Source organism: Saimiri boliviensis, chromosome 17, assembly GCF_048565385.1.
Source record: "Saimiri boliviensis isolate mSaiBol1 chromosome 17, mSaiBol1.pri, whole genome shotgun sequence".
Lineage (NCBI taxonomy): Eukaryota > Metazoa > Chordata > Mammalia > Primates > Cebidae > Saimiri > Saimiri boliviensis.
The window spans coordinates 33,689,072-33,715,429 of NC_133465.1; the positions used below are offsets into that span (position 1 = coordinate 33,689,072).

The 26,358-nt window shown below is 45.5% G+C and overlaps 1 protein-coding gene across 2 annotated transcripts in view; it reads right to left on the reverse strand.

The window, feature by feature from the left end:
* Positions 1 to 26,358, reverse strand: part of PITPNM3 (PITPNM family member 3) — a 109,469-nt gene that overhangs the window by 58,474 nt on the left and 24,637 nt on the right. The window contains exons 1-2 of one of the 2 annotated variants that reach the window (XM_074388528.1): positions 21,219 to 21,950; positions 18,943 to 19,050 (exon numbers count right to left, since the gene is read on the reverse strand). In XM_074388528.1, coding sequence (XP_074244629.1) covers positions 18,943 to 19,050; positions 21,219 to 21,246 — 136 coding nt within the window. In that variant the 5' untranslated portion in view covers positions 21,247 to 21,950. Of the gene's footprint in view, positions 1 to 18,942; positions 19,051 to 21,218; positions 21,951 to 26,358 lie in introns of those variants that run through there. The other variant, XM_039475865.2, reaches the window with a different exon arrangement.

Below are 26,358 nucleotides of genomic sequence, written 5' to 3' on the forward strand. Positions count from 1 at the left end.
GGGACCCAGGTGAGAAGAGGCCAGGAGGTGAGCGTCCTCAAAATGCCAGTACACAGGTTTCACATGGGTAAGCAGAGGGAAAATGTCAGAAAGGAGGTGGGGGCCAAGCTCTGGGGCTCCTCCAAGCCAGCCGTGAGTGTGGCCTTAACTGTGCAAGCCTTGAAGGCTGTACCTGGGCATGCAGGTACGTTCTGGCTTGCCTAGTGCTTTCCTGCACATGAAATCACTGGATTCCACACCTGTGCAATAAGGCCGCTGAGGCTTAGCGGGATGAAGTCACTTCCTCAACATTGAAATCCGGTCCCTTGGACAACCCCAATAATGGCAAGGGCTCTTTCCACAATTTCACCCTGCCCCACATTGGTGGGGGGCTTCCTAGACCAGGGGCTTCCCAGGACGGCTAAGGCAGCCTGGGTAGTGGTTCCTGGAGGAGGAAGGCATGGGACAGGGAAGGCTGCCACAAATCAGGGGCTGAGGGGTGGGGAGGACGGGAGCGGAGAAGAGGACATTTGCAAAGGGTGCAGACAGGATGCGTCCAGAGGCTTGGGGACTGGCTGGCTGATGTTTGCCTTGGGCTTTGCCTCTCCTGCAACACAGCCTGAGCCAGGCATCCAAGGGTACCCAGGGCTGGGGAGGCTACCGAGGAACAAGCCTGTTGTTTGACCAGGTAAGTGTGGGGCCCAGACAGCAGGAAGCCGGCCTTCCCTGCCCAGCCTAGGCCAGCTCCATCTTCGCTGGAAACCGCCAGCCAGAAAGAGCCGGCTTGAACCTGGCTTCCTGATTTAGCAGGCTCCCAGGACGAGGGTGATTAGCCAACTGTGCAGCTAGCTCAGCTGCCGCCTAAACGAGACCCCACTTAGCCTGTAGCTTGCCAGGGCTCATGGGCCCAACAGCTTTGCCTCTGCTGGAGCTTGTTTCAAGCGCTGGAGCTGCCAGAAACTCCTGCAGACAGGATGGGCTACACGGAGAGGAGTAGGGACCAGGAAAGCAGGGGTTTTGTCACCCACCCCACACTCTGGCCCCACGGACTCTGCCTGTCCTGAACTCACACTGCCCTGGGAGGCTGAGCCGCATCATCTCGTCTGTTGTGTGCCCGCTGGGACAGTGATTCAGATAGACGGGGCCTTGGGGAATAAAGAATTGTGAATTCGGCCGGGCGCGGTGGCTCAAGCCTGTAATCCCAGCACTTTGGGAGGCCGAGGCGGGCGGATCACAAGGTCAAGAGATCGAGACCATCCTGGTCAACATGGTGAAACCCCATCCCTATTAAAAATACAAAAAATTAGCTGGGCATGGTAGGGCGTGCCTGTAATCCCAGCTACTCGGGAGGCTGAGGCAGGAGAATTGCCTGAACCCGGGAGGCAGAGGTTGCAGTGAGCCGAGATCACACCATTGCACTCCAGCCTGGGTAACAAGAGCGAAACTCCGTATCAAAAAAAAAAAAAAAAAAAAAAAAAAGAATTGGGAATTCCCTCCTGACACACCAGAAAGTGTCAGGGACAACCCCTCTGGAGTAGAGACAGGAGCAGCTGAAGCCGGAACTTGCCCGGGGCTCTCCCCTTACCGGGCCTTGGGAGCCCTGGCCAGGCTCCAGGCTGGACTGGTGACTTTGCTCATCAAGCCGGGCTGAGAAGGGAAGACCTGCACGCACCCCACCTTGCTCAGGGCACTCCCAACATGGAGCCTCCCCTGAGCTTCAGATAAAGACCCAAGCTCATTCCCTCTCACCTGGCCCATCGTAAGCCTCTACACTCATGCCCTGGTCCCTCTCGTTCTCCTCCACGTTGGCTTCTAGAATAATCTTTCTAAAAAGCCGCTCTTCACTCCCCCACTTAAACTATTTGGTGGATCCACAGGGGCACTCCTGAGAAGGCTCCAACTCCTCGGTCTGGTGTTCAAGACCTTCGTCTCCAGCTTTTCCACCCCTGCCTCTTCTCCAAGACCATCTCACCTCCAGCCCAATGCTTTACACCCCAACCTCCGTCAAGACAAAGTCCCCAAATTTCCCTGCTCCCCATGCCTCCTGCCATACCTTTGCCCCTGCAGCTCCCTGTCCCCTCTCTGGTCCGTCCCAACCACAGCAGAACTTCCTTAGCACCTCCTGTGGCAGCTCCAGCTCTGCCTCCTCTTTGAGCCCTCTGTGCCTTGCTCCCCATCTTGTTAGAGCAATTAGCTCACTGAATTGTTACTATCCCACCCCCATCTGGGAGCTGGTCAATTCTTCGTCCACTTCTGAGTCATCTGTGTGTCCCCAGCAGTGACCAGCACAGGGTCTGACGCAGAGTCAATGCCCATTCCTGTGCATTGAACGCATAAGTGAGGGAAGAGGTGCATGAATACACAAGGAGCCCCTCACAGCTTCAGGCTCAGACAAGGAGGAAAGGAACACACCCGAAACAGCACCACTGTCAGCAGAGTGGTCCACGCTACAGGCAAGGGACAGACTCAGTTGTGCTGCGCATGAGGACAGTGGTCCGGGAGAGGCTGGAGTATCAAGGGGGCTTCCCAGTGGCAGTGCATGGAATTGTGAGAGCTAGAGATGAAATCAGGGGAGGAGCTGGGGCAAAGGCAGGAAACTGACGAGCTCCACGCGAGCTCATGGGTCTCTCTGCAAGCAGCCCCCTGGCCATTTGACTAGGACACAGTGCGAGTGGAAGAGGAGGGGAGGGATGGCCAGGAAGCCGTGAATATCAGAGTCAGAGATAACCTTGAGATTACTGGATTTAGCAACAATTTGACAGCCCCTTTCTGTCCCTCATGGTAGCTGTTGCGGGGCTGTTTGATTCCTGTAGTGATAGGGAACTTACTAACTCTGGAAATGTATCATTGTTAGAAGGAAGGCTGGAACCACACTGTGGATGGCCTTATGTGCCAGGCTGGGGGATTTATACTTCACACTGCAGGCAACAAAGACCTTCTTGCCAATTTCATGGCAGAATAATAGGACTGGATTTCTATTTTAGAAGCATCATGGTAGGATTGGATAAAGATGGTAAACTGACTACACGATCTAGTCTTTTTCTCCTCCCCCAGATCCCCAGAAAATGACATCAAGTATTTTTATGTGAATTAATCTTCAGTAGCACTGTAAAAGGAGAAGTGTCCTTGGCAGACCAGAAACTGTGTGGCATCCCCAAAAGTTAAAAGGCAGAAAGATCTAAGGAGGGAGGCAGGACCGGTGACATAATTTTCAGGGCCCAGTGTAAAATGAAAATGTGGGTCCCTTTGTTCAAACTAATTAAAAATTTCAAGATGGAGACAGTAGGGTAGAATATCAAGTTGTGTGATCTTCCTAACTGTGGAATCTTGTGTGACTGCAAAGGACAATGCCCATAAAGCTAGCCAGGGAGAAAGAAAACCATAACCTCAAGCCTGCAAAGAAAGGTCTGTGGCTTGGCCAGGCACGGTGGTTTACACCTGTAATCCCAGCACTTGAGGAGGCTGAGGTGGGTGGATCATGAGGTCAGGAGTTTGAAACCAGCCTGGCCAACATAGTGAAACCCCATCTCTACTAAAAATATTTAAAAATTAGCCATGGGAGGCAGGAGAATCGCTTGAACCTGGGAGGCAGAGATTGCAGTGAGCCGAGATCTTGCCACTGTACTCTAGCCTGGGCAACAAAAGCAAGAATTCATCTGAAAAAAAGAAGGAAAGAAAGAAAGATCTGTGGCCAGTGATGGAGGCAGCACAGAAGGAACAGCAGGCTCATGGGTGAAAAATACAGAAGCAAAGAAAGTGCTTGTGATCAATTGTCTGGGCTTCCTCAGTACAGGAACCAGGTGTCTTGGTCCTTCCCCAACATCTGCTTATGCCAAGCAAAAGCATCTGTCCTCAAATGTGAGAAGGGATGAGTGTCTGAGGTACAGGACACCATGGAAGGCTAAAAATACCCAAGAGGAATAAAGCAGAAGCAACTGGCTCAACTTGCACCAGCAACATTTTCTACCTTCCCCAATAATTAAATGACAGCAGGTTTCAGTGAACAGACATATTCCTATCACTCAGAGACAGGCTGACAGGGAACTACAAACACTAACTGGCATACACACAAACATTACTGAGGATTAGATAAAAACCAACAATGTGGAAGGACAATATTCAGCTCAGTGACTGAAGGCAGCAGAGTACAGAGAAGTGCACTTGTGGAATCCTCAAACAACATAGTATCATGGTCATTAGTGGCTCTCAAATTTTAGTGTGCATCTGAATCACAGGACTAGTTAAAATGTGGATTCTGAGCCCTGCTCCCAGAGCTTGGCTGAATTAGTAGGTCTAGGGGTCTAGAAATGTGACCCCCAAAGTCACATTTCTAATTATTTCCCAAGAGATGTTAATGCTGTTGGTCCAGGGACCACTCTTTGAGAAGCATGTATCTAGATACAAGGTCACAGACCAGAGTCAGGGGGTGAATGGTAGGAAAAAATAGCTCTCTGGAAAGATAGAGGCAGAGAAATTGATCAGGGATACCCAGGCAGTGACTGTTTCCTTCCTGTCAACAAGAATATGGCCTTGCTGACACTAAGTTTGCTTTAAGAACAAGAAGAACCTAGATTGTAAATGATTCCTTAAATGACAGCTCATCGATTGTTAGTATAAATTATCCTGGAAGAGATATATAAACCCCAAGCATAAAAGAATAGTGAGATGACAAGATTTGTCAAGGACTAAGTAGAATTTATCCCAGGAATGCAAAGTTATTCAGTATGTGAAAATCAATCGATGTAAGATTCTTTTTTTTTTTTTAATTTTTCTAGACTGCTCAGCAGGACAATCGACGTAATATACCATATTGATAGAATAAAAGACAAATCAATGAGCCTCTCAGTACATGTCTGGAAGAAAACATCTGGCAAAATCCAACACCATTTTATGGTTAAAAAAAAATCAACAAACTAGGAATAGGAGGGAACTTCATCAACTAGATGAAGGACAACAATAAAAGAGTCATAGTTAACATCACACTGAACGGTAAAAGACTGAAAACCTTCCCAAGTTCAGGAATAAAACAAGGTGTCTGCTCTCATCACTTCTATTCAATATTATCCTGGAGACTCTAGTTAGGGAAATTAGATAAGAAAAGGAAATAAAAGCAGATTGGAAAGGGAAAAGTAAAACTACCTATTCGAAGATGATGTCATCCTATGCATAGAAAGTCCTAAAGAATTCCCCCAAAAATAAAACTAATAAATGAGTTCAGCAAGGTTGCAAGATACAGGCTCAATATACAAAAACTGATTACGTTTCCATACACTTGTAATAATCAGCCTAAATGTGAAATTAAGAAGAAAATTCCAGTTACACTAGTATCAAAAACACCAAAATATTTAGGAATAAATTTAACAAAACAAGTGTAAGACTTAAACACTTAAAACTTTAAAACATCATTGAAAGAAATTAAAGACTGATATAAATGTAAAGACATCTCACATTCATGGATTGCAACTAATATTGTTGACAATACTCCTCAAACTGATCTACAGAGTCAACACACTCCACATCAAAATCCCCACTAGCATTTTTGCAGAAATTGACAAGCCAACCTAAAATTCATATGGAAGTGCAGGAAACACAGAATAGCCAAACAATCTTGCAAAAGAAAAACAAAGCTGGTGGACCCCCACTTCCCAATTTCAAACTTACTGCAGGTGTACAATAATCAAGACTGTATGGCATACTGACATATATACATGAGTGGAATAGAACTAAGTGTCCAGAAATAAACCCATACCTCTATGATCAATTGATTTTTGACAAACCTGCCCAAACAGTTCAATGGAAGAGAGACAGTCTTTTAAATAAATGGTGCTGGGAAAAATGGTTAATCACACTCAAAAGAACTCCTACCTCACACCGTACACAAAAATTAGCTCAAAGTGGATCAAAGACCTAAATATAAGAGTGAAAACTATAACACTTTACAAAGAAAACAAGTGGGTAAATCTTCATGACTCTGGATTGGGCAATGGTTTCTTAGATATTGGCACCAAAAGCACAGATGATCTTTTTTATAAAAGAAAAAATACATAAACCAAACTTCATCAAAATTTTAAGATTTTGTACTCCAAAAGACATTATCCAAAAAAAAGTACAAAGACAACCCACAAAATGGGAGAAAGCATATCTGATAAGGGTTTGGTGTCCAGAATTTATTAAAGAATCCTTACAACTCAACAATAAAAAGACAAATAAGCCAAATTTTAAATGGGCAAAGGATTTGAGTAGACATTTCCCCAAAGGAGATAAACAAATGATAAACGATGAATAAGCACATCTAAAGATGCTCAGCATCATTAGTCATTAGAGAAATGACTAAAAGATCAAAACCACCATGAAACATCACTTCACACCTGCTAGGATAGCTATATACAAAAGGACAGCTAGTAACAAGTGTTGGCAAGGATGCAGAGCAATTGGAACCTTTTTACATTACTAGCGGGAATGTAAAGTGGGGCAGCTACTTTGGAAAAGAATTTGGCAGTTCTTCAAAAAGTTAAACAGAATAACCATATGATATAGCAATTCCACTCCTATACATATCAGCAAGATAATCAAAAACATATCCACACAAAAACTTGCATATGAATACTTACAGCAGCATTATTCATAATAGCCAAAAAGTAGAAACAATTCAAACGTCCATCAACTGGAATGAATGAAACATGGCATATCCATACAATGAAATAATATTCAGCCTTAAAATGAAATGAAGTGCTGGCTCATGCTACAACATGGATGAATCTCAAAAACATTATGCTAAGGGAAAGAAGTCAGACAAAAAAGGCCACATATTGTTTGATTCCATTTATATGAATACCAGGGGCTGGGGAAAGGAGAATGGGGATTGACTGCTAATGGGTATGGGGTTTCTTTTTGCAACACTGAAAATGTTCTTGGGCTGGGTTTGGTGGCTCACACCTGTAATCCCAGCACTTTGCGGGGCGGAGGTGGGTGCATCACTTGAGGTCAGGAGTTCAAGACCAGACTGGCCAACATAGTGAAACCCCATCTCTACTAAAAAAATACAAGTTAGCTGGTGTGGTGGTATGTGCCTGTAATCCCAGCTATTTGGGAGGCTGAGGCCAGAGGATCGCTTGAACCCAGATGGCAGAGGTTGCAGTGTGCCAAGATCACCCCACTGCACTCCAGCCTGGACAACAGAGTGAGACTCCATCTCAAAAAAAAAAAAAAAAAAAAAACAAGAAAGAAAATATTGAACTAGATAATGGTGATGACTGCATCCCTTCATGAATATATTAAAACCACTGAATTGTATATTTTACAAAAGAGTGGGTTTTATGGTATGGGAATTATATCTCAATTTTTAGAAAACAATTTGGCAGGCCAGGCACAGTAGCCCACGCCTGTAATCCCAGCACTTTGGGAGGCCAAGGTGGGTGGGTCACTTGAGGTCAGGAGTTGGAGACCACCCTGGCCAACATAATGAAATCCCATTTCCACTAAAAATATACAAAAATTAGCCAGCTGGGGTGGCGTGTGCCCGTAATCTCAGCTACTTAGGGAGCTGAGGCAGAAGAATCTCTTGAACCCAGGTGGCAGAGGTTGCAATGAGCCGAGATCGCACCACTGCACTCCAGCCTGGACAACAGAGCAAGACTCCATCTTAAAAAAAAAAGAAAAGAAAAGATTATTGAACTAGACAGTGGTGATGATTGCATACCTTCATGAATAAACTAAAACCTTGCACATTTTATAAAAGGGTAGGTTTCATGGTATGAATTATACCTCAATTTTTAAAAAAAGAATGTGGCAGGCCAGGTGTAGTGCTCACACCTGTAATTCCAGCATTCGGAAGGCTGAGATGGGCGGATCGTGAGGTCGAGAGATTGGGGCCATCCTGGCCAACATGGTGAAACCACGTCTCTACTAAAAATACAAAAATTTGCTGAGTGTGGTTGCACATGCCTGTAATCTCAGCTACTGGGGAGGCTGAGGCAGAAGAATTGCTTGAACCTGGGAGGCAGAGGTTGCAGTGAGCAGAGATTGTGCCACTGCACTCCAGCCTTGGCGGCAGAGTGAGACTCTGTATCTCAGTAAAATAAAGAATTTGGCAAGACCTACTTCACTTGAATAGTGTTAATGGCAGCTGTGCAACTCCTTAGATCATTAGAATCAAGATGTCTCCTGCTCTGTGTTGTAATCTCACCTATTATCTTAGGCTGAATAATCCAATCTTAAGTGTGTAGTTATTCCCACCCATCTCTAACCTACCAGAAAACTCTGAAATGTTTTAAAATAAGCAGAAGGAGACTTTTAAAAACATAGCATGAGCCTGTGCTTCCATGAATTAAGATCAGATTGCTAATTAAAAGAATCAGTGAGAGCACATGAAAATGAAAAGATGATTTTAAAAAACAAACAAACAAACTCCAGGCATAGCACAGTGACATATGCCTATAATCCTAGCACTTTGGAAGGCTGAGGTGGAAGGATCACTTAAGCCCAGGAGTCCAAGACCAACCAGGGCAACACAGCAAGACCCTGTCTCTACAAAAAATTAGGCAGGTGTAGTAGTGCATGCCTGTGGTCCCAACTACTTGGGAGGTTGAGACAGGAGAATGAGACCCAATTTCTAAAAACAAAACACAATAAAATACAGAAGAGCTGACTTGCAGAATGGAAACTGATGAAAAGAAAATTCATAACCCTTCGAGGACCAAGAAATAAGAATAAGAAGAACAAGTTGACATGTGGTTAGAAAAGTCTTTGGAAGGCCGGGTGCAGTGGCTCAAGCCTGTAATCCCAGCACTTTGGGAGACCGAGGCGGGTGGATCACAAGGTCAAGAGATCGAGACCATCCTGGTCAACATGGTGAAACCCTGTCTCTACTAAAAATACAAAAAATTAGCTGGGCATGGTGGCGCACGCCTGTAGTCCCAGCTACTCGGGAGGCTAAGGCAGGAGAATTGCCTGAACCCAGGAGGCGGAGGTTGCGGTGAGCCAAGATCACGCCATTGCACTCCAGCCTGGGTAACAAGAGCGAAACTCCGTCTCAAAAAAAAAAAAAGAAGAAAAGAAGAAAAAAAAAAAAGAAAGAAAGAAAAGAAAAGAAAAGTCTTTGGAAGGATAAAACAGATAAATAAATACTTGAAGAAGCAACGAAAAGAAAATTTCACAGTACTGCAAGGGCACAACCAGGTGAAGCATGACAACCACCTCCACAACAAAAACCTATTCAGAAACGTCACTTGAAATTTCAGAATACAAGAAATAGAGATTTAAAAAATCTAAAGGCTGGGTATGGTGGCTCATGCCTGTAATCCCAGCACTTTGGGAGGTCGAGGTGGGCTGATCACCTGAGGCCAGGAGTTTGAGACCAGCCTGGGCAACATGGTAAAACCCTGTCTCTATTGAAAAAATAAATAAATAAAGCTTCTTGAAGAGTAAAAACCAGAATACCCACAAAGGAATGAGAATCAAGTTTATCTCAGACTTCTCACCAACAATACAAACGCAAGAAGGCCATGGAGGAATAGCTGCAGAGATAGTTGGGAATGTGATTATAGAGGCAGATAAGCTTGCATTCAAATGAGCAAGCAAAATAAAGATGTGTTTAGCAATGCAAGGACCTAGAAAATTGCTATCCATAGTCCCTACCTGAAAGAATTACTAGTGGAGATATTTCAGTGAAAAGAGAAAGCAAATCCAAGAGGAAGTCAGGGAATTGAGGAAGTAGAAGTGAGAACTGTCTGCTCTAAAGGGTGAATTTTACTGAATATAAATCATAGCTCAAAATACTTAACCCAAAAAGAACGAGAAGGAGGAGGAGGCGGAAGAGGAGTTATCACTGCCAAAGCCACCATGATGAGAAAACAAAACCCTCCCTAAAAGTAAAACAGCAAAATTTATCATTAAATTGAGATAAGAATTGACAACATGAAACCAAACAGACAGGGGCCAGGGGAGCTGGGGAGTTAGGAAGAGAAGGAAGAAAAAGGGAACAAATGTCCTTTCCTGCTCAGGATGGAGTGGAGCAATCATGGCTCACTACAGCTGCCAACTCCTGGGTTCAAGCGATCCTCTCATCTCAGCCCACAGAATAGCTGGGAACACAGGTGCATGCCACCATACCCAGTTAAGTTTTTAATTTTTTGTAGAGACGGGGGTCACTATCTTAGCCAGACTGGTCTCAAACTCCTGATCTCAAGCGATCCTCCCACCTTGGCCTCCCAAGGTATTGGGATTATAGGCATGAGCCACCATGCCTAGCCAAAAATTCCAGTTTTTAAATATGTGTTAAAACTGTAAATTTCTAGAGCTACAGAAAAAGGAGGTATATAAGAAATTTGTATCAATGAAAAACAGGAAAAAGGGAAAGAGAAAGAAAACTGTATTGATAATATCTTTAACAGATAGAGAACTTGTAATCCAACATATACAGTATAGATAATGTATATATTTTTTAACTCATAAAAATTTATATACATATATACACACACACCCAAGACCACGTTTTAGACAAAGAATTTCAAAAAGATACCACTTTAGGGTCACATTGTCTGATCACAGTGGATTAAAATTGCTAATTAACAAGAAAAAAATCTATTTGTCAGGATTCTTGTACGTGGCTCTGAACAGCTTTTTGGGTAAAGAGAAGAAACGTGGAGGTTTTGAACTACTTAGACGTGACGGACAGTGTGAGGGCTACTTATCCAAATCCTGTGGAACATGGCCAACATGGCTGGATGCGGGTTTTGTGGGGACTGAAGGTTATACAATTTGGGGGCCCCATTTAAGGAAAAGATTATCCCCCAAAAAGAGATAATGGGTAAACACCTTGCTAGGACCCTTCCTTGGAAGGGAACTGTGATTGTGTAATTTAGAAAACAAAAATTTTTTTTTTCTTGAGATGGAGTTTCGCTCTTGTTACCCAGGCTGGAGTGCAATGGGGCGATCTTGGATCACCACAACCTCTGCCTCCTGGGTTCAGGCAATTCTCCTGCCTCAGCCTCCTGAATAGCTGGGATTACAGACACGCGCCACCATGCCCAGCTAATTTTTTGTATTTTTAGTAGAGACGGGGTTTCACCATGTTGACCAGGATGGTCTCCATCTCTTGACCTCATGATCCACCCACCTTGGCCTCCCAAAGTGCTGGGATTACAGGCTTGAGCCACCGCGCCTGGCTAGAAAACAAGATTAAAAAGCTCATCTCTAGAATTAGAAAAGCACAAATAACATAAATTTGAAAAATGTAGAAGGAAATAACTAATGAAATAAAAGCAATGTTAATTTATAAAAACTAAATAGAGAAAATGGTAGACAATAGAACTGATTAATAAAAGTAAGCTATTTCTTTGAAAAGACCATCAAAATACGTAAGCCTTTGGCAAAACTTCCTATAAATGAGAGGGAAAGATGGAGGGAGGGGAAAAGAATACAAATAAACAATGAGGGGAATGAGAAAGAAGACATAACCTTCAGAAGTTTGTTGTTTTCAACTTGATGAAGAATATTCCTGGAATCATAGGATGAGGGTCATGCTTATCGGTAAAACATTGGAATATTTCCATCACAGCACTACAGTCAGGCTCCAACCAGAAAGCCTACTACCACTCCTGTCACTCTGCATTGACCTGGAGATCCCATGCAATGCAGTTTAAAAGAAAAAATAAGTAGCCGGGCGCGGTGGCTCAAGCCTGTAATCCCAGCACTTTGGGAAGCTGAGGCGGGTGGATCACAAGGTCAAGAGATCAAGACCATCCTGGTCAACATGGTGAAACCCCGTCTCTACTAAAAATACAAAAAATTAGCTGGGCATGGTGGCACGTGCCTGTAATCCCAGCTACTCAGGAGGTTGAGGCAGGAGAATTGCCTGAACCCAGGAGGCGGAGGTTGCGGTGAGCCAAGATCGCCCCATTGCACTCCAGCCTGGGTAACAAGAGCGAAACTCCGTCTCTAAATAAATAAATAAATAAAGAGACTAAATACTGGCAAAAAAAAAAAAAATAACTGTTAAGATTTGTAAACGAGGCTGGGCACAGTGGCTGACACCTGTAATCCTAGCACTTTGGGAGGTCGAGGCAAGCAGATCACTTGAAGTCAGGAGTTCAAGACCAGCTTGGTCAAACGTGGTGAAAACCCTGTCTCTACTAAAAATATAAAAATTAGCCAGTTGTGCTGGCCCACGCCTGTAATCACAGCTATTCAGGAGGCTGAGGCAGGAGAAACACTTGAATCTGGGAGGCGGAGATTGCAGTGAGCCAGGATCACACCACTGTGCTCCAGCCTGGGCAACACAGCAGACTCTTTTCAAGGGAAAAAAAAAAAAAAAAAGTTTGTAAATGATGTGATTCTCTAACTAGAAAATACTCAAGAGAATAAACTGAGCAACTATTAGAACCAAAAAGAAATATCAGCAAAGTGCCAATATTTCAAATACATAGCAGACTAATAATTTATACCCAGGATATATATGAAGTTCTCCTAAAATCCAGTAAAAAGGATAAACAATCCAATAACATATGGCCAAAAATTATCTTTAAGAAATTCAGAGTCTGGGTGTGGTGGCTCACGCCTGTAATCTCAGCACTTTGGGAGGCCAAGGCGGGCGGATCACGAGGTCAAGAGATAGAGACCATCCTGGCCAACATGGTGAAACCCTATCTCTACTAAAAAATTTTTAAAAATTAGTCAGGCATGGTGGCACGGGCCTGTAGCCCCAGCTACTCGGGAGGCTGAGGCAGAAGAATCACTTGAACCCAGGAGGCAGAGGTTGCAGCAAGCCGAGATTGTAGCACTGCACTCCAGTCTGGTGACAGAGCAAGACTCCGTCTCAAAAAAAAAAAAAAAAAAAATCAGAAAAAAAGAAAATAGGATTGGTCGACACATTTATGAAAAGATAATTAGATTCACTAGAAATTGGGTAAGGACAAAGCAAAACAATAAAATATTTTCACCCAGCCATTAGAAAAAATGTTGAAGTTTGATAACATCAAATCTGGTAACACATTGTGGTGAAATGGCTGACTTAATCCGTGGTTGGTGTGCAAATATAAATTTGCACTGTTTTTTTGGAAAACAATTTGACAGTATCTATTGCAATTTTCAATGCTTATACTTTAAACCCATAAAGCATTCTTATAATAATGAAAGATTCCAATGTCTATCATTATAGAATGGTTAAATAAATTATGGTACAACTATGGTAGAGGACACTACAGTATAGGCAAAGAGAACAAAGTGAATCCATGTCTACTCATATGAAAAACTCTCCAAGATCTTCTGTTAAATGTGAGGGAAGAGGTAAGTTGCAGCACTCATGTCTAATACTGTCTACCTCTAGAGACACTCTCTACATTAATCAACTCTTCAAGGAGGTCTGTAGTTGAAGGAATAAGTAAAGGAGACCTTGATTTTATTTGCTGTGTTTGATTTTTTTCAATGACAACAAATTTAAGAAATAAGGTGGATATTTATCATGTTTGTAGCCGCATTATTCATGGTAGCTAAAAGGTGGAAGCAACCCAAACGTCCATCATCAGATGAATGGATAAACAAAATGTGGTATATTCACACAAGGAAAGCTACCCAGCCCCAAAATGGAGCAAAGTACTGATTCATGCTGCAACAGGAATCAACCTCGAAAATATTATGCTGAGTGAAATAGGCCAGACTAGGAAGGCTTTTACACTGTCGATGGGAGTGTAAATTGTCTTTCAACCATTGTGAAAGACAGTGTGGTGATTCCTCAAGGATCTAGACGTAGAAATATCATTTGTTCCAGCAATCCCATTACTGGGTATACACCCTAAAGATTATAAATTGTTCTATTATAAAGACATATGCACACATATGTTCGTTGTGGCACTGCTTGCAATAGCAAAGACTTGTAACCAACCCAAATGCACATCAGTGATACACTGGATAAAGAAAATGTGGCACATATACACCATCGAATACTATGCAGCCATAAAAAAGGATGAGTTCACATCATTTGCAGGGGCATGGATGAAGCTGGAAACCATCATCTCAGCAAACTGACACAAGAACAGAAAGCCAAGCACCACATGTTCTTACTCACAGGTGGGTGTTGAACAATGAGAACAGGTGGACACAGGGAGGGGAATATCACACACCTGGGCCTGTCGGGGGGTGTGAGAGCTAGGGGAGGGACAGCAGGGGGTGGAGGGATTGGGGAGAGATACCATTAGGAGAAATATGTAATGTAGATGATGGGGTAATGGATGCAGCAAACCAGCATGGCATGTGTATACCTATGTAACAATCCTGCATGAGCTGCACATGTACCCCAGAGCTTAAAGTATAATTTTTAAAAATAAACACATAAAGGACAAATACTGTATGATCCCACTTACGTAGGGTACCTAGAGAAGTCAAATTCATGGAGACAGATAGTAGAATGGTGGTTACCAAGAGCTGGGAAAAGTAGAATGGGGAATTGGTTTTCTTTTTTTTTTTAATTGAGACGGGGTTTCGCCATGTTTGCCAGACTGGTCTCAAACTTGTTACCTCAGGTGATCCACCTGCCTTGGCCTCCCAAAGTGCTGGAATTACAAGAATGAGCCACTGTGCCCAGCTGGGGAGTTGGTCTTTGATGGGTACAGAGTTTCAGGTGGGGAAGATGACCAAGTTCTGGAGCTGGATGTTGGTGATGGTTGCACAGCAGTGTGAATGGACTTAATGCCACTGACCTGTATACTTAAAAATTGTTAAAATGGGTCAGACGTGGTGGCTCATGCCTGTAATCCCAGAACTTTGGGAGGCCGAGGTGGGCAGATCACTTGAGGTCAGGAGTTTGAGACTGGACTGGCCAACATGGTGAAACCCTGTCTCTATTAAAAATACAAAAATTAGCTGGGCGTAATAGCACGTGCTGTAATCCCAGCTCCTCAGGAGGCTGAGGCAGGAGAATCGCTTGAACCCAGGAGGTGGAGGTTGCAGTGAGCCGAGATTGCACCACTGCACTCCAGCCCAGGTGACAAAGTAAAGCTCTGTCTCAAAAAAATAAAAATTGTTAAAATGGTAAATATTATGTTACGCATATTTTACCACAATAAGAAATGTTAAATAAAAATAACAGGCAAACAATTGCAAAATAATAGTATAATAAATAATAATATTTGAATAATTGTAAAATAATAGTAATAACAACACACTTCTGGGTGTTCAGCTGGTGCTAAAGGATCCCTTTCCATTAAAAATATATACATACATATGTGTATATACATACATATATATGTGTGTATATACATATGTACTGGGCAATATATTGCCAAAAAAGATAAATATATAATCAAGCTTAAAATAAAAAATGCATAATACACAGTGCCAGGAACAAAGAAAGGAATCTAGAAATGAAAGCAGAAGCTGAGATAGAGATCTGAGAATCTCGTGCGTCAGATGAATAAAGGGAGAAGCTCCAGGGTCAGGCACCTTGTGAACTCCACCAACCTGACCTCAGCCTGCGGACGGCAAGGAGCCGATGTGGCACCCACTTCATAGCAGGGATCCTTGATGGGCTATTCCATCCTTACAGGAACTTAAAAAAAGAACCTTCTTTGCGGAAGCAGCAAAGAAACCATTCACAGACAGTGAGAGAGAAAATTCACACATGAGTAATTAAAACCCTAAGCCTGTGCCACTTCTGCGTGTGGGGTCTAAATTTACACCACCCATGTAGAATGGAAACTCTGAACTATAAATTTAGCCTATAAAATATTCAAGATCAGTAAAACACTCAGGCCCAGCAAAAAAGAACACAAGGCCGGTCTCTATGAGGATATTTTCCCAACCTAGGGCATGCAAGACTCCCCCAAACAAGGAGAGAGGTATGTGTTACCAAGATGAGTTCACAATAACAAATGAGAAACAAAACCCATGAGGTACAGTCGTGTGCGTGCGCACGCGCGCGCACACACACACACACACACACACACACACACACAGAGCAGAATTAGCACCCCTGAGAACTGGAGGAATGAGAGCAGTCTGAAAGTGCCGATGAAACATATGACGTAAATGATTAGAGAGAGAAAAGGTGAAACACGAAACAGAATTCAGGCTTAAAAGGAAAAAGGTCGACTCCATTTGGAATTTGTGGAACATAAGGAGTCTTTAGGACATCCAGGTAGAGGTTAACAGGAGGCCACCAAAGTATAAGTATGGAGCCCAGAAGAAAGATCTTGGCTGGAGATAGACCAGGGAGTGGTCACTGAGGTGGGTGGGGCGTGCATGGAGGCAGTGTGACTGGCCACGGTGTGGAGCATGACAGGAGGCCCCTGGAATGAGCCCTGTGTCTAAGGGCAGGAAATTTGAAGAAGACAGAAGGATACGGTCTGTCTATGCCACAAATTTTGATTGCATCCCTTTCCAGGAAGAGTTCACAGATCTTCCTTTCCCCAAGAGCCTCTCAGAGCCTTCACACAGCCTGTCTTACTGCACAGTAACCCCTGGCTCTGATCTGTCGCTTCCACTCTGCTGCAAGCTTCTAAGGAATGACAAGGCCATCCTGCTTGCCTTTGTTTCCCCCACACTGAGCACAGGGTCAAGCCCCTATAATGGCTCCATAAATTATTACTGAAATGAATGTGTGTGTTCTGTCCTGTTGTGAGAATTTATGTCATGAATCCACACAAGAATGGGACTCAGAAGGAGTTGGAAATCCCACTGGTTTCGTGTTCCTCTTGCCCTCTTTCCTCTCTTCTTCCTGCTCTCCGTTCTGTACTGGGAGGAAACAGCACCGGCTCTCAGACTCAGGCAAGCACTGCCGTTAATTCAATCGTGCATAAGCACCATGAAATATTTGTGCAAGACTGGTCATGCTTCTCCCCGTTCCATCATTATAAGAATGACCTGCTGTGGAGTGTATTTGCAAATATCATCTCATTTAATCCTCACAGCTTTTTCACTAGTCCTCCACTCTGCAGACGAAGAAACGGAAGCCCAGAGAGGTGATAGGACTTTTCCTGACCACAGAGCTATGGAGTGGCATGGCTGAAGTTCAAACTCAGGCCTCTCTGACTCCAACACTGCAGCTTCTGCCTCTCTCCTGGACCTCCCCCTGTGCTTCCTTGTCCCCTGCCCTCCCGTGCCCTCCCAGCTCACTCTGCCTCTGGCTCACACGACTGACTGCCCTTAGCTCACACTGGGTCTGAGTCATACATTCTTTAGCAGACAAATGGGGGTGGGGAATGGGAAGGGGATGGCCAAATGGGTGGCACCAATCCAGATTTGTCTTTTCCAGGCTACAAGCACTGTCGTGGGGCAGGACCCAGGATCCAAGACCCCTTCTAGGCCCCCTCTGGGATTCTCGGGATGAAGGAAAGAGCAGCAAAGGACGCACTGGCAGATACATGGCTATGAATACTGGGAAGCTGTCTCTGGACTGGCCTTGGGGGACAGACTCAGAGCCCCCCCCATACACTTTTTGTGGATGAGAAAGTGGTAGAGGGTGCCTTTCCTTTAAGATTCATGGTTCCTCAAGGCTGACTTTGTTAGGACCCAGAACTGTGCCAAGCCTTAGTCCAGTATGAGAGGTGAAGCCCTGGACTGGAAATCAGAAGACCAGGGATCTGAGCCTGATGTTGCCACCAGCTTGGAGGACCCTGGGCAAGACATGGCTTCTCTGAGCCTGCATTCTTCATTGGTTAGATGGGATGACCACATCAGGCCTGTGCATTTCTCAAGATGGATGCTCTGGCATGAGGAGAGCTCTGAACCAAGGAGGCAGGGATGGGCATGAGAAAAGAAACAGAAATAGGGCAAGGTGGTCACCACCAAGACAGCTGCCAAGATGGCTGTTCTCGTGGGCTGGGCCAGGACTATCTCACGAACACCTCCTGAGAGCATGGCCTTGCCCACTCGGCAACTCTGGCCCAGAGCATGACTACAAATGATGGGAGCAAGAGAGGAAGGAGAAGATGAGGAAGAAATAAAGCAGGAGGTGTGGTATGTGGGATGTGTAGGGAGGGATGGAAGAAACCAACCTGAGGGGAACAGATACAGAGTTTAGCACCCTGCATCCTGGATGGGGTTCTAGCTCTGGCTCTGCTTCTCACTCCATTGCAATAACAATCAAACACAGTCCTCAGCTGAGGATCTCAGAGGCTCAGTTTCCCCATATGTTAACTCAGATTTTATGACCTCTTCAGCCATGTTGTCCATTTGCCTTTTAAAGCCTTGTCCCATTGATTCATTGTCAGGAGCCCTTTCAGGACTCCCTCTCCCGCCTCCTGAAAGTTATGCCTCTCCCCTCTGAGCTAACAGCCCTCAGCTTAAGCCTGATCCCATATGTCTTGACTTAGACTGTATCACACATCACAAGACAGAGGCCTCAGATGAATCACCTTTCATCACTCCTGACAATCATTTATACACAGTAGGTGCTCAACAAACCTGTTAGTGATGAACAATAGCCAAACAGATGGAAAGATGGATGCTGACGAGAATCAGACTGCTTTGCAGGCTGACCAAACTCCTGGTCAAAACTCTTCTCCATAGAAAGCCTCCTGGATTAATCCCCAGCCATAAACTCCTCTTCAACCACTCAGCCAAAGGAAATTCTGATTCTCACTGCTGTCCTCTCTCCCCTTAGACCTCAGCTCCTGTCCCTGCTCAAAAACTCCTTCAGCTGCCACTCTCCTTATTCAGCAGATTCCAATACCAATGACCTAGCTGTCCAAGAAGCTTGGACCCAGGCACCTGTCATGAATGACCTATGCCACTGGGGTGGTCATTCTATGAACAAAGGAAGCTCTGTTGAAGTACCCTGGAGTTGTTCTGCCATAGAAAACCCCACAGAAGTCCCCATGAGAGTTCCCGTAGGTGGCAGAATTCAGGGATGCTATGAGGAAGATACCCAGGCAGATGGACTCTTCACAGAAGACCCAAGTCTCAGCCCTACAGCCCACCCTGCAATACACCTATGTGCACACCCTGGTCATGAGAGAAGCAGAATCTCACCTTGATGCTCCTCCAGTTTCCCCATGGTCTCCATCTGTTCCACAAGGTCATTGGAGTTCCACTGGCTCATCCCAATGAGAATGGCATTCTTCCCTTCAGCCATCTCCTCTGTGGGAAGAAGCAGAGGTGAGCATGAGCAGGTGTGGCTAGGGATAGGCATCCCTATCAGGAGCTTCTGTCTGAGGGACATTTTCTACCATCCTGTTTCTTCCTTGAGTGAGGTAGACCTCAATTCTTGAAGGTGTCTGTAGCTAGGTGGTTACAAGACTGTCAGAGATTTGTCATTGCAAGAAGGGGCCCCGCTGGGCCTCCACATGCTACAGCAAAAGAAAGTAACAAAAAAGCTGAAACTCCATAGAAAGTACCATTCCTAGCACTGAGAGCAGTACCTCCTGAAAGTCAGTGTGTGTAGGAAGAGAGGGCAAAACCTTGTCATTTGCAAGCGGTTTTTCTTTAAGTTAATGACTCCTCTGACCCTCAATTTTCCCATCAATAAAATGGGTCTAGCCACAGAGCTGTTGTGAGGATTAAATGAGATGATGGATGTAAAGGTCTTGGTACAGAGGAGGTGCTCATAGATGACAGCCATCATGGTGATTTCTTCACATGATAAGTAACTTGCCATCAGGAGTTGAGTGGATGAGGATTTGTGTGCTGCAGAAGCAGCTCTGGAATAACTGGAGGAGAAGAAACCTTCTGGATCTAAGCAAGCTTTGAGTTGTATGGAACCCTTAGCCCCCATCTGAACCTTATGTCCCTCTTAATGCCTCCATTCTCTCCCACTCCTCCCCCTAACCCTGTCTCTGTCCTTGTTCATTCCTTGTCTGAGCATAGTGATTCCTCTGGGAGAAATCAGTGGGGCTATTATTCCACAACCACACCGAACACAAGCCCTGGGTACCACACATCTGATACATACATCTGGTACCATCCCTCATCCTACAAAGGGACATTTCTTCAAAGACAAACCCCCAGGCATGCATGCTCTCCTCCCTATGGTTTGCCTGAAACAGATGTGTCTTTCTGGTGAAGAGCTTTGTGCTCTCCCTCACAAAACAGACGTCAAAGGGTGTTGAGGACAATCTCCAAGCTTATTAGAATAAGGATAAAGGGCTGAGATCCATTTCACTGCCAAAGAACTTTACCTAGCAGAAGGAATCAATATGGCGGATCTGAAGCTTTGGGAGCTGTCCAGAGTTCTGATTCACTGTGCTCAATGAAGCAGACCCCAGTTCTGGCTAGGACAGCTCCTCCTGGCTCATTTTATTTATCTATTTGATTTACTTAACAACATTTATCTAATCCTTGATACACACTGAGATTATTATAAGTGCTTTACAAATATTAACTCGATTCTTATAACAATACAAAAAAGGTACAATTATTACTCTCTCCATTTTATAGGCAAGGAAACAGGCACCGAGTAGCTGAGTAATTCTTGCCCAAGGTCACTGGCTAGAGCCAGGATCCAAAACCAGATATACTATTTCAAGAGTCCTGAAATCCTGCCACCCTGATAGCCTGCCCTGGACATCCTGTATTGGCTGCCTACACTCCATCCAGGCACCACACACATTCAGACAATTTCCTGAGCCTGGTGTGTTCCATCTGGGAACTGGTTTATACCTGTAGGCAGCATTGTATACCGGGCAGAGCCCTGACCAGGTTCCAGTGCAGATTCTCTGCTGCATGTGAGATTTGTGCTTCTGCACACCCTCCACCATTGTGTCTGCTTTATTATCTTTTAAACAACAATAACTATAGCTTTTTATAGCAACCTGCTGTGGGGACAAATAATATAGTGCATCTGAAAACACTACAGAAGTCGAGGTGCTATAAACAAATATAAGGTGGTATTATCCTTGGGGCAGCCAAATTATAGAGGTTAAGAGCTCAATTCTGGGGTTTGATGGATGGCTTTCAATCTTGGACCCGCCATCTGCTAGCAATACAACTGCAGTTTCCTCATCTAAAAAAATGGTATCATTGTAGTGCCTATGTGATTGGATTGCTGTGAGGATTAAGTGAGAGGATGCAGGTAAGGTGTTTATAAGAGTTCCCCCGACATGGCAAAAGCACAGACTGAGGTGCTATCACATCATGGTATCACCATCACCACCACCACCAGCAGGAGCATGGGTGCTATGCCCTACACTCACTCTTGGTTCCAATCCTGCTGTTGTCTACCCTTATGACATTCTAGCCCAGCTCCAGAGTAAGGTCATCAGGATCAGCCTGATTACCACCTTGAGTTCTTTGTCTCCTGGTTCACTTACTCAAGCACAGAGTTATCCATTTGTTCATTCCAGCATTCAATCTACAGTGGATAGATTTCTGAACACCTACTGTGTGCAGGGCAAGACATAACCTCCCTCCTCCTGGAATCCAGTTTTCTGAAAAACATGAGAAATGCCTCTGACATAAGCTGAGAGAGCCAGGTATGCAGCAGGTGCTCAGCACATCCTAGCTCTCATTTTTTCTACGGTGCCATAAGTCCTGTCTCAGTGGGGTCTCCCAGGGCTCTGGAGGTCTGAACATGCCTCTTCCTGCACAGCCCAGGACTCTTTCCTGTCTTTTCCTAATCACCAGTATAACTCTGCTCCATCTTTGGCTCTTTGTCTTTTGTCTGTTTCTGATCAAATACATCTTTCTCTCCCAGAGTCTCACCATGCTTCTCCCGTGCTTTATATCTCGCCCTGTCCCACTCAGATTAGAGCTCTCTGGATCCCTTTCTATGGGTCTGTGTCTCTCTTGGTCCTTGTAGTTCTCTTGGCCTCTCTCAGGCTCTCCAGGGCTGCTTGCCATATCCATCCTCCTCTCTGGGTGGAACACATATGCACTGCCTTGCTCTCTTCTCACCCCAGGGTCTTTCTCTCTATCCCTTCTCCGGGTCTCACTTTATCTGATTGGGTATGTCTCTTTCTTGCTCTCTCTCATTCTCTACGAATTTCTCTTTTGTCTCCCTGCATCCCTGTCCTCAGGATCTCTCCAGCCCCCTGCTTCCTAAGGCTGTTCTCCCTCCCCTCCCCATTCTCCCTTGCAATGTGTGTGTGTATCCACAAGCATGTGTGAGTGTGTGCATACATGCTTGTGTGTGCCTGTGTGTAGATGCATGTGTGTGCATGTGTGCATGTGTGTACATGCATGTGTGTGTGCATACATGTGTGTGTACCTACATGTGTGTGCATTGTGTGCATATGTGGCATGTGTGCACGTGCACGAGTGTGTGCATGTATGCATGTGTGCACATGCATGTGTGTGCATGTGTGTGTGTGCATGTGTGCATGTGTGCATATGCATGAGTGTGTGCATGTGTGTACATGCATGTGTGTGCATGCATGCAAGTGTGCACGCATGTGTGAATGTGTGCGTGCATGTGTGTGCATGTGCAAGTGGGTATGTGCATGTGTACAGGCACGTGTGGATGTGTGCATGCGTGTGCATGTGTGTACATGCACACATGTGTGCATATGTGTGTGTACATGTGTGTCCGTGCTTGTGTGCATACGTGCTTGTGTGCATACATGCATATGTGTGGCCCTCTCTCCCTCCTGCTCCCTTTCACTCTGCTTTCTCTTACCTTCTCTGGCATTCTCACACTCCCTTGCCCCTCCGCCCATCCGTGTCTCTCTGCTGCTCTGTGCACCCCCCAAATCCCAACATGCTTTCTCTCCCACACTCAGCCTTTACATCTTCACTCTGGCAACAATGGGCCTGTCCCCTGAGAAACAACAAGAACACACACACACACACACACACACACACACACACACACACACAGAAGCAGCAGCAGCAATATCTCCTTTTGGAGCCATTCAGGCAAAGATCGGAGCTGCAGGCTTGGCTCAAAGTCTCTGCCCTGCTTCCCACATTGTAGGACATGCCTCCAACAGGAACTGTGGAGGCCACATTGCACTCATTTGTATAAATGTCCTGGTTATTGATTTTGCTTTTCAGCTTCTGGTAACTGTCTCCTGCATGCTAATTCTCATCCTGCTGACCTCTGCTGCGGACATAGTTTTAGCATGTAATTCACCCTGCTGAGACCTGACCCAGCTCTGACAAAGCTCCAAGCTGAACCTCACCCACTGTCACCACAGCCCTGGTCTTGACCGCAGATTGACTCTGACACTGATCAAAGCCTGGTTATACTCTTGTAAGCACAACCTCCAATGCCATAAGGAAAGCCTTTCTTCCTACCCTGGGGTCTCTGCTTCTACTGGCTTGACAGGACTCCAGAGTAAAGAATCTCCTTGTTCCATGCCAGGAAGCCTTCACCTCCAGCTCATGGAGCCGAGGGCTTAGTCACATTCTCCAGATGGCCCATCTAGTACCACAGATCACCAGGCCCACAATATGGATTTTTCCAAGAATCTAGATATGCATTGCCTGGGGCTCTGAGCCACAAGATTGCTCACCTTCACCTTGCACTGCCTGCAACACGCCCACCCATGGCCCACCTAGTCAATACCAGAACTCTCTTCCTTGCAAGGGGGAGTCCCCACACAGCCCATCCCCAGATGTGCTGGGGCTGGTTCCGTGGCATCCCCTTTTCCACTTCCCCTCCCTCAATGGGAAAAAAGGGAGAGGGATAGTGGGGATCATGGCACACCTGTGGTTTGTTTGCTTCTGTGATGGCTCCTTGGCCCAGGAATAATCACGCAGCTTCCCACAGTGACATCCTTCCACTCCCTCCAGGAGACAAACAATTCTAGCCCTACCATTCTACAAATGAGGAACCTGAGGTTCAGAGACCCAAGACTTGCCTGAGATCAGAGAGTAGCCAGTCAGTGACACAACCAGCACGAAAACCTGGTCCTCTAAGGTCCAGGGGACACATATAATTTTCTACTTATTCCCCCTTCCCTCACCCTTGGGGTTGGAAACTTCCGGGAGGCTGAGTGATCACAGGGAAAGCTCAGGTCAAAATGAAAAAGCCTGGCAGGTGCCCCTCATTCTCCGTGAGACCTAGAGCTGACTTTGAGCCTTTGTCTGCAAAATGGGGTGATTTAGCTCTGCACTGCCTTCCTCTCCCAGTTGCTATGGGAAACCAGGAGTTAGAGGCACAAGCAGATTCTGCAACACAGAGCCCGGTTCCTCAGGCCCCAGCCTCTCACCCTGGGAAGTAATGGAGGGGAGGACCAGCCAGGCTAGGCACTGAGACGGCAAGAAACCAGGACACAGAAGACAGGGGCGCAAATGCAGAAGGGTGGACTCCTTCAGCTTCTAGCTCAGATGGTCCCCTTAGCCCTGCCGAGGAAGACAGTCTTGTGCTTTGCTCTGATCCAGATACCTAGTGCCAGATGAGCCCTGACAATAAACCCTAGCTCCCGCACCACCACTACCACCACCATACCCACCTCATTCCTGGCCCTGATGGCATTTTTGACACTGCAACTGTCAGGGCCTGGCCTGCTTATGCATATTCATGGGGGGAAGGCTATTTAGATGCTGGAGCGGGTAGGGAAACCAAAAGAAAAGAAGTATTTCCCATTCAAGTGAGGGAATGGACCTGGACCTCATAGCCAACAGAGCCTTGCAAGGCCATTGGGAGCCTCATTGGCAGAGCCTGTGAGGTGAAGCCTAGCATCCTCATTTTACAGGTGCAGAGCCGTGCCACCGGCCCACAGCCATGCAGAACCTCAGGGGAAGAGCTGGGCCAACAATCCAGATCCTGCCAATTAAAGGCACTTCCAATAACACTATCTCCAGCAGTTAATTTCATGAAAATACCTTCGTTTGTACCTAGATGTTTAGTGGCTCTAATTGGAGTGTTCTTTCCACTAAGCAAAAGGTTAAAGTTAAGGATGCATCTGATATTTTCTAAATGAAGACACACGTTTTGCTATAAAAATAGAAGATAAAGTGACCTAGGTTTGACATATACAACCAAATCCCAAATCCCAATGCCACAGTGACTGCTCTAATCCCAACCTTGCATCCTTTCAGGGATGAAGACTTCAAAAGACAGTCTCATTTTCTCTCTAGAACTTAGCATTTCATAGCCAGGAACCCTAGGAAATCTGGGCTATCCCAACAGGTCAACGAATCCTCCTTGGTCCACTATGTTCTTCTTACCCATGGCTTTCTGGCCAGACTACCTGTCACCCAGCCATCTTCATCCTCTGCAGTGAGGAGCTCACTCAAGGTCCAGGCATGGTTCCATTTTGAGGATCCATCCTGCACTAGAGATTCTGAGTTCTGCATCTCTGGCCTTCTCTGAGACAGGGACAGGGGTACCCAGAGCCAACCCTGAGCCTGGCCAGGAAAGCATGTCCAGAGGATACCCATTGCCTTCCACAATATGGACTACTGGGTCTAGTCCACCCTCTCTCTCCTTGCTGGGGCTGTGAACCCATGGTACTGAGCCATTGCCTCCCTGGCTCACTCTGGCCACCCAAAGATGCCAAGTTTGGGTGCAGTGGCTCACGCCTGTAATCCCAGAACTCTGGGAGCTGAGGCAGGCAGATCACCTGAGGTCAGGAGTTCAAGACCAGCCTGGCCAGCATGGTGAAACCCCATCTCTACTAAAAATACAAAAAAATTTGCCGGGCCTGGTGATGTGTGCCTGTAATCCCAGCTACTCAGGAGGCTGAGGCAGAATTGCTTGAACCTGGGAGGTGGAGGTTGCAGTCAGCTGAGATTGGGCCACTGTACTCCAGCCTGGGTGACCAGAGTGAAACTCCATCTCAAAAAAAAAAAAAAAAAAATTCATCAAGCTAATTTCTCCCATAAATCCTTTGTGCTGGCTGTTCCCACTGTCCATAACACTCTTCCCCCCAGACCCACAGGTGGCTCATTTCTCATGACTCAGCTCTCAGCTCAGGGCCACACCCCTGGGCCCCTCCTGCAGCCACCCAGTCACTCTATCATATCCTTTATGTTATATGCTGGGGAGAGTCTCCATTTTTTAAACAGCATTACTGCGGTACAACTGATATTCCATCAACTACACCCCTTTAAAGCATGCAGTTGGGTAAGTTTTGACATACATACACACCTGTAAGCCATCACCCCAACCAAGCTAGTGAACAAGGACCCATCCCCTCTAGAAGTTTTCTCCTGCCCCTGATGATCCCTCCTCCCCCAGCTCCCCATCCCCAGACGACCGCTGATCTGCTCCTGGCACCACAGATTCATTTTCACTTTCTAGACTTGTGTATAAATGGAATCATACAGGATGTACTCTGCTTCAGTCTGACTTCTTTCATTTGGCATGATTATTTTGAGATTTATCCATATTGCTGCATATATCAGCGGTCCGTTCCTTCTTAACTGTACCACAATTTGTTTGCTCACTCACTGATGCCCATTTGGGTTGTTTTCAGTGGTGGGGCTGTAATCCATCAAGCTGCTGAGAACATTCATGAACAAGTCCTCAGGTGGATAAATGGTTTCTTTTTCTTGGAGAAATGC